Source organism: Lactuca saligna, chromosome 2 (assembly GCF_052625555.1).
Source record: "Lactuca saligna cultivar CGN05327 chromosome 2, ASM5262555v1, whole genome shotgun sequence".
NCBI classification, from domain to species: Eukaryota; Viridiplantae; Streptophyta; class Magnoliopsida; order Asterales; family Asteraceae; genus Lactuca; species Lactuca saligna.
Genome location: NC_136418.1, coordinates 89,700,304 through 89,708,769, shown reverse-complemented (window position 1 = coordinate 89,708,769; position 8,466 = coordinate 89,700,304). Strand labels below are relative to the sequence as shown.

General features: G+C 43.0%; 1 protein-coding gene across 1 annotated transcript; it reads right to left on the bottom strand.

The window, feature by feature from the left end:
• Window positions 1-950: 950 nt before the first annotated feature.
• Window positions 951-1,481, bottom strand: LOC145029859 (protein FAR1-RELATED SEQUENCE 5-like). Its single transcript, XM_078978314.1, has 2 exons — window positions 1,062-1,481; window positions 951-971 (listed from the first exon to the last, which is right to left on the bottom strand). The coding sequence occupies exons 1-2, from the start codon at window positions 1,479-1,481 to the stop codon at window positions 951-953; spliced, it is 441 nt and encodes a 146-aa protein (XP_078834440.1).
• Window positions 1,482-8,466: the final 6,985 nt, after the last annotated feature.

Sequence of the window (8,466 nt, the reverse complement as noted above, 5' to 3'; positions counted from 1 at the left end):
TGAAGAATTCAAAGAATTGTAGAAACTCTAGAATTGTAGATGTGGTTGTTGTATAGCATGTACTTATCCTAATTTTTTTTTCAAAATGACAAATGTACTTAAAGTTATCATTTTTAATCAAAATTAGCAATTGAGATTTTTTTGTTTTTGGTCGTATTGTTTGTGACTTGAACTTCCCTTTCCTTAAGTTCTTTAGGATTGACATCTTTGGGACAAGGGCAAAATCGTCCAAGAACTTTAAAAACCATCAAACTTATGTCTAGACTAACATAACACTAACCAAAATGACAACATACTTTCATATTTAACACAAAATTGCACATAAATTTCATTTTTAATACAAAATAACATTATACTTTCATTTTTTTCACAAAATATCCTCATACTTTTGTTTTTTTTCACAAGATACCATTATACTTCCGTTTTTTTTCACAAAATACCCTCATAATTTTGTTTTTCCACAAAATAACATTATACTTCCGTTTTTATTCACAAAATACCCTCATAATTTTGTTTTTTCACAAAATACCATCGTACATTCGTTTTTTTTTCACAAAATACCCTTATAATATTGTTTTTTCACAAAAAACCATGATACTTCCGGTTTTTTCACAAAGTACGCTCATAATTTCGTTTTTTTTCTTCACAAAATGCCCTTATAATTTCGTTTTTTTTCACAAAAAACCATGATACTTCCATTTTTTCACAAAGTACCCTCATAATTTTGTTTTTTTTTTCACAAAATACCCTTATAATTTCGTTTTTTTCAAAAAAAAAACCATCATACTTCTGTTTTTTTTCACAAAGTACCCTCATAATTTCATTTTTTTTCACAAAATACCCTTATAATTTCGTTTTTTTCACAAAAAACCATCATACTTCCGTTTTTTTCACAAAGTACCCTCATAATTTCGTTTTCTTCACAAAATACCCTTATAATTTTATTTTTTTCACAAAAAACCATCATACTTCTATTTTTTCACAAAGTACCATCATAATATCGTTTTTTCACAAAATACTATTGAACGGTGGAAATTGCTATGAGATCGATGTTTTATCACCTTTGTAGGTGTCACGGTCAAGTCGTGATTGTATGTGTCATTAAACGAGTCCACCAACCATTTCCCATCCTCCTGTCTTATTATTCGAAGCTTTGCTTGACATCCGGTTCTAACATCTCTACGACGTTTTTTCTCATTTTCACTTGAAGCATCTTTGTCCATCCTTTTGAAGCCTTCTTTGTTGCATACATATATCTTCTGAAAAAGCTCATTTGTTTTAGGATTTTTAATTGTGTCATCTCTACGTATATCAAAGCCATGCATAAATGAATAATCATCATAAAATGTATAGGAATCATCGGGTGTATCAAAAACCTTTCCCAATATCCTTTCATCATTAGCATCATTAACATCATCTTCATCAAATTCAATGTTCACACCGATATTGTTTATATTTTCACATTCATTCAACATAATCATTTGTCTCAATATCTTCGGTTATATATGGTTCTATAGCTTGATTACTTGCTTCGGCTTCACTCATTATGGCCTGCCTGCAATAGACAACGATGCATATTTCCAAATAAAAGATTAACAAAAAATTGTTTTATATTGAATATAATGGAAACATTATACATAATTAAAACAACACAATTACAACCAATGGCAGTGTCTAAAAACAACAACATCACTTTTAAAATCCATGAAGAAATAAAGATTCATTAGGTAATAAAGAACACTATAAACAATAATATTAAATATTAAATTCTGAAAAACTTTAATAATCATATCAATGTCAGTTTTAGAAAAACTAATTGGAAGTACTGTTAACCAAAACACGGGGAATTTGTAGTTTTGTAGCATCATACTTTCGATTAAAACACATAGTGGCAGCCAAATTTCAATTTTAAACACAAATGAGAACCGAGAATAAAGAACTGCAAAATTTAAATACATTGGGAAATTAATACGACTGATACTTACTAACCAAATACACATAATATAGGTCATAAAACACGAGATTAATGACTTACTTGGAAGTGCTTTGGAAAGAAAAAACAGGGGACACTGGGATTTGTAGTTTTTGAACATCTGATCAAACCTAATTTGAATGAATCCCTGAATTGAACTCCAATTTGAAAGAAATCAATGACTCCCTGACTTGAATTCCAATTTGAATGAAATCAATGACTCCCTGAATTGAATTCTAATTTGAATGAAATCATTATTAGTTAATTTCGAAATCAACAGATTGTATTTTTTTTTAAATAGATTTCACTGAAATCGTTTTTTACTTTAAATTGAAATTGTAACGTCCCAAAAATCCGTACCGAAATTTTTTCTTTAAATCATTACCAAAGCCACATTCATAAAACATATCATAAGTCATAACATGAATTCAGAGTATTATTTCCAAAACATATTTTCATTAACAGAGTAAAACATCCCAGGCAGACTAATCAATGGTGTGTGCCATGCGATCACCCCGAGCTCTTCCCTCCGCTACCGGAAGTACCTGAAACCAAAACTGAAAACCGTAAGCACGACGCTTAGTGAGTTCCCCAACCTACCACATACCCTGCATCAACACATACAACACATACTGGGCCACGCCCGCTATTTCGGGTCTCGCGCGCTACCTCGGGCCTTGCTCGCTACAACGGCCCCGCCGCTCCAGGCCCCGCCTGGGTTCCAGCCTTGCTCGGATACAGATCTGTTTCACTTAGGCCTCGCCCGCTAACATATAATAGCACATAAACATATCACAACACATAAGCTAAACATATACTAGTGGATCTTGTCCTAAGGCCTCGCCTATCTTGGGCCTCGCCCCTGTCCTGCTACTGATGAGTCATGGAACCCCGTCCACGCTCCTACTGATAGTGAGATACGGGCCCAACCCGCACTCACTCTTTCCCTAACTAGGGCCTCGCCCCTGTTCTACTGCTAATGAGATGTGGAACACCGTCCACACTCTGCTGTGGGTGAGATACGGGACCTCGCCCACACTCACCTCCCTACCAGGCACCTACAAGTATCAAGCAGACAACAAGTATACTCTATCATGCAAAACATTCCTTGGGCACCCGCCCGCTATCAATGGATCTTGGTCCGAAATATCATACTGGCATACAGTGCCTAGGGCTAACCCCTAAGTCTTCCTACTCATATCTACATGGGCCGACATTGTGGCCTTAGACCCATTCACACAAAGGGAAACTCACCTGGTACTGTTGGACTTGTTGGTAATCCCTCTGGCCGCTGTATGACAACTCTCTCTGAACTGCTGCTCCACTAGCTCCCCGAGCTACCCATATCAATATAACTCTTAGTTTAACTGTCCTCCGAAAGTCAGCTAAGTCCACTCTGGTCAAAGTCAAAGTCCTGGTCAAAGTCAACCTTCCAGGTCAACCCTACTCGCCGAGTCTGCTTACTAACTCGCCGAGTTCCTAGGCTCAGAATCCTTCCATTCGCGACTCGACTCGCCGAGTCTACCAATTTCCGAGTCCTGACCTGTCCAACTCACCGAGTCTCCACTCAACTTACTGATTCGAGTCTTAACTCGAAGGGTTTGGGGTTTCACGAATTGACTCTCCGAGTCCAAGAATAGACTCGCCGAGTCCAAGGAAATCTTCAACAAACTCATCGAGTTGTTCATCCAACTTGTCGAGTTCGTCCTAATCTTCATACTACTCGCCGAGTCCACTCGAAGGACTTACCGAGTTTATTCAGTCCTTCGAACATTCAGAGGCTTTTTGAGTCATGCAGGGACTCCAAATTGTAGATCCACTCCTCCAAAGCCTATCCCTCACGTAAAGGTGCAAACTTTACGTGTAGCTAAGGAGATCTAGGCCAAAAATACTCCAAAATCGGGTTTAAGACAACCATGCTTCACCTACACCCCCAAGACTCATACTTTATGACTCTCTAGGACAGAATACACTTAGATCTGAAGTAGCAACTTCAGATTTGGGCTCTAACTCGAAATGGTTCAAGGACATGTCATAAAAGCCCCAAAACTCATAACCAAGGTAGATCTAGATGAAGAAGGGTGAAAATAACGACTTAATACCTTCAATAACTCTGAAACAGGTGACCCAAACTCTGGATCTAAATCCAATCCTTGATGCCCTAAAGATTCCTTCCTTCCTTCTTCCTTCAAGTCACCCAAAATGGCAAGAGACTTGAATATGCAACAATGGAGGCTGAGGGTTTTAGTTTCTGGATGAGAGAGTCTCCAAGGAACCCTAATGAAGAGAATAAGACGCTTAAATAGTGCCCAAAGTCCCGGATTTAGGGTTTCCCTCTTCAGACAGGACTCGTCGGTCCTCTTTGCTGACTCGTCGAGTCGGCTACTTAATCGATCCCACAGATCCCGCTCCGACTCGCCGAGTTCCTCCCTGGACTCGACGAGTTGACCCTTTGACTTAGGGTTTTCCTTTCCTTTCTTGGTCTTTCTGATTATGGGTGTTACGACTCTCCCCTACTTAAACTAAACTTCGTCCTCAAAGTTTTTCTATGGCCAATCGCTCTACAATCTGCTTTCAACACTCTGCTTGGTAGACCTAACATTCGATGACCACTTTCGCTGGCCTTCCGCCCGGTCATTCTGACTAACATTAATCCTTGCGGAAAATAAACTCGGGTCAACCCTGACCCTGAACATTCTGGGAACACAACTTACTCGACTGACAATCCATCTAGTACTCCCTGAGTACTGAAACTGAACCCATAGGGGTTCACCCTCTCTTTCCTTGTGCGCTTTCTGATCTCCCAAAGGCAACGTTCCATAACTAACTACTTCCTCTGCCACTGTGAAGGTCCTATCCTTCACCAACTCCATTGCCCCTGCTACTTCCAGTACGGGTCATTACCGCCAGCATCCACTGGACACTTCTCACTACTATAACTTGGTGCTGAGCACCACTCGATCAACTAACCGAATTCCACCATAGACTGATTGCCATCACTGCTACTGACTGAAAATTTTTGTTGTCCCTTATCTGCTTTCCGGATGAAACGAGACCACCCTGGTCCCTACTGATCTATCAATATCTGGATTACCGGCTCCCACCGGTTGCTAGCCCCAACACAAACTTCTAGTCACTCCCAGCGATTACCGAGGAAACCTCAGCTACAAAATACTGCTCCATCTACTCAGCCGCTCTGGTGCTACTAAACCTGGGATCCTCGATCCCCTAACTGGACCCTAAGGTCCTAACCAGGTCCCACCTGTGCTACTACAAACTCACGGGCCTCGCCCATGGGTCTCACCCGAACCATACTACTGAGCAACCCTACTCTCAGGTCTCATCTACACTACTACTCACCTACGGTCCTTGCCTATGGGTCCCACCCAACTACATCCTGGAGCGGCCTCTCCCAAGGTCTCACCTCTCTAGGGCTATACAGGCAAGCTCCCTACTATTCTCAGCCACTACTCATTCTTGATCCCTACCTGATCACTAGGAGATAAGGGCCTCGCCCCAACTCCGCTAACGAAGCTACTAAGGAACGCTACGGCTTACCCGTAGTCCTTCCACCACTGACCGCTAGTGAATGCTACGGCTACCCCGTAGTCTTACAACACTTCCACCACTGACTGCTAGTAAATGCTATAGCTGTCGCGTAGTCTTTCAACACTTTCCACCACTGACTGCTAGTGAATGCTATGGCTACCCCGTAGTCTTACAACACTTTCCACCACTAACTCACTGCTGGATAAATATTGCGGCCCTCCCGCCGCTCTACCATGCTCTACATGCTATCTCTGCCACTAACCACTATCACGAAAGCATCCCATGCTAACCGTTCTCAAGATCCTCATTCCAACTCTTTCAAGTCCTACAGGCGATCCTCCAACATGAATTCCCAACCACTTACTAACCGATGGGGAGTTTCTCAAACTCCCAACCCTAAACTCTTCAGCCCATCAATCGATGTGCCACTTCCATTCCTTCTCTGCGGCCATATACTCATTCTGGATCTGCGTGCTCATACCCTTGTACGCTCGGAGGGTTCTCCCCCACTTGGATCCTGCTTATACCTCGCTGCTCAATGCTTGAGAAAAATTCCCAATCTTCTTTACTATTCCGAAATCGATCTGCTGACAACCCAAGCTTGCCACAACTAGGGATCTAACAAATCCGTTACCTGATAACACCTTCCTGAATCTAGCGGGACACTACTGAGTCCCACATAAGCATGTTATAGCTACTGCATTCTAGGTGACTCACTCCAATAGGGCACAACCCCTAACTACCACTATACTAACCCAGGCATGCAGATGGCATATAACTAAATCACAAGCAAGCCACACTATTCTAAAATACTTATATCCATAACGATGCTAAACCATAACAATATAACCATGAACAAAAGAAAATTAACAGAGAAGTGAAAGACACACACCTGCAACGTCCGGCGCTGCTCGCGCTTCCACGGTAGTCATCTGAAAAGCCCTGCCTCCTACCGCAGGCGCCTCTAATCGGCCCTGGCGGCCGTCTGTGATCCTCAAAGTTGCAGGGGCAGCTGCTATCACCCGTCCTGCCGAAAACAAACTGGGGCACTGGGCCTTCTTGTGGCCCCGTTGACTGTAGTGAAAACATATTAGGTCTGATCCCTATGTGGTGGTAGCAGTACAAGCCCTGCTAAAATGACCAGTCCGGCAGCACTTAAAGCAGCCCGAATCTCCAACACTACCACTCCTGCACACACCCTTTTGCGTCCTGCCGCACCTCCTGCATCGGCCGCGGCTCTGGTAATCCCTCGATCTCGAATCTGACCCCTTGGGCCTTTTGCCCGAACCCGTGACTGCCTGAACCTCATCCGGCTTCCTCTTCCGGATCTACTCCAAATCAATCTCCCTTTCTCTAGCTCGTGTGATCATATCCTCCAACGTTTTGAAGTTGGACCTGCTCATCAACTGCCTGATGTCGTCCCTTAAAATCTCGTGATATCGGGCTTTCTTCATCTCCTCGTCCGCGACATACTGCGGAACAAGGAGGGCCCTCTCCCTGAACTTGGCGGTGATCTCCGCCACAGTCTCAGTAGTCTGCATCAAATCCTGAAACTCCCGTGCCAGCTGCTGCACCTCAATAATCGGCAAAAACTCAACCCTGAACCTGGCTGAGAAATTGCTCCATGTCATCGTGCCCAACGCGACATCATCACCAATGGCGTGACCAACCTCCTCCCACCAATCCCTCGCTTTGTCCTTCAGAAGACAGGAGGCCATTCTAACCTTGTCCCCCTCAGGACACCTGCTCGTACGGAACGCGTTGGCAACATCGGCCAACCACCTGCTGCTAGTAATGGGGTCCCTAGCCCCATGATAATCTGGCGCTCCGCAAGCTCTAAACTCTTGGAATGTCAAAGTACGAGCTTCCATCAAAGCCATCATCTCTGTACGGATGGGTCCCATCCTCTCATCTAAAATATCCAGTATACCCTCCTTGACTGTGCCAAAAATCACAGGAGTCTGGTCTAGTATGATGTGCGTAACCTCTGCTGATATAAACTCTCTCATACGCTCCTCGAACTGCTCGACCCCTGAACTCAAGCCTGATCCCTCTCCGGCGCCTGATCCGCCCACTGGTCTCTCGCGCAATGTCACCATGCTAAAAACATATCGCAATAACTATCAGAATACTCATCACTGCTGAGGGATCATACACACACTACAAGTTTCCTGGTTTTACTCCGGTCCCTCTTGAATCGGGTACGGATCCTCTGCTTTCAGTAGTACGGGTCCATACTAACTTCCACATCTATCCGTACTTTCCTCAAGAGTTACCTCGGTTCCACCAAGTCCCTTACACTACTGCTATTGCTCCCAGCTCTATACTCATCCTAGGCTTACCCTAGGGAAACCTCCGACCCAAACCAGTCCTCAGCTGCTGAAGGTCTCCTTCTAATGCCAATTAGCCGTTACTTGAATACCATCACATGTGACGAGGCTCAGATAATCCTTCGAGTAAAAGACTCGTCTCTACAACGGTTGGACTCACACAAGAACTGCGCAATAGGGCCAAATCCAGTACTCTGAGATTATTCAACCCTAATCACATGTGACATGACGTATTCACCTAATGGCTAATTCCCATCACTCAGAATCGCACAATGCCTAAAGCAAGCAGCATTCAGACAAGGGAAAATCTAACCATAACATACTCAAGCAATCATAACCTCATATTAAGAATCTGTACTAGCATGCAACATAAGCTCATAAACTCAGGCATAACCTAAACAGGCTATCCTACTACTGTCTAATCAACACTATCATGCAACTCAAAGCACATATAACAGGCACATAAAGCATCCTCCCTAGATCCTTAGTCCTAATCTAGCATGCTATTCTACAACTGATAAACATAACATAAACTTGTATGGGTATTTTGGGGTACTTACTTGAGCTCGGCTGATTGCATGCACCACACCCTTTTCTCTTATCAAATTCTTTTCT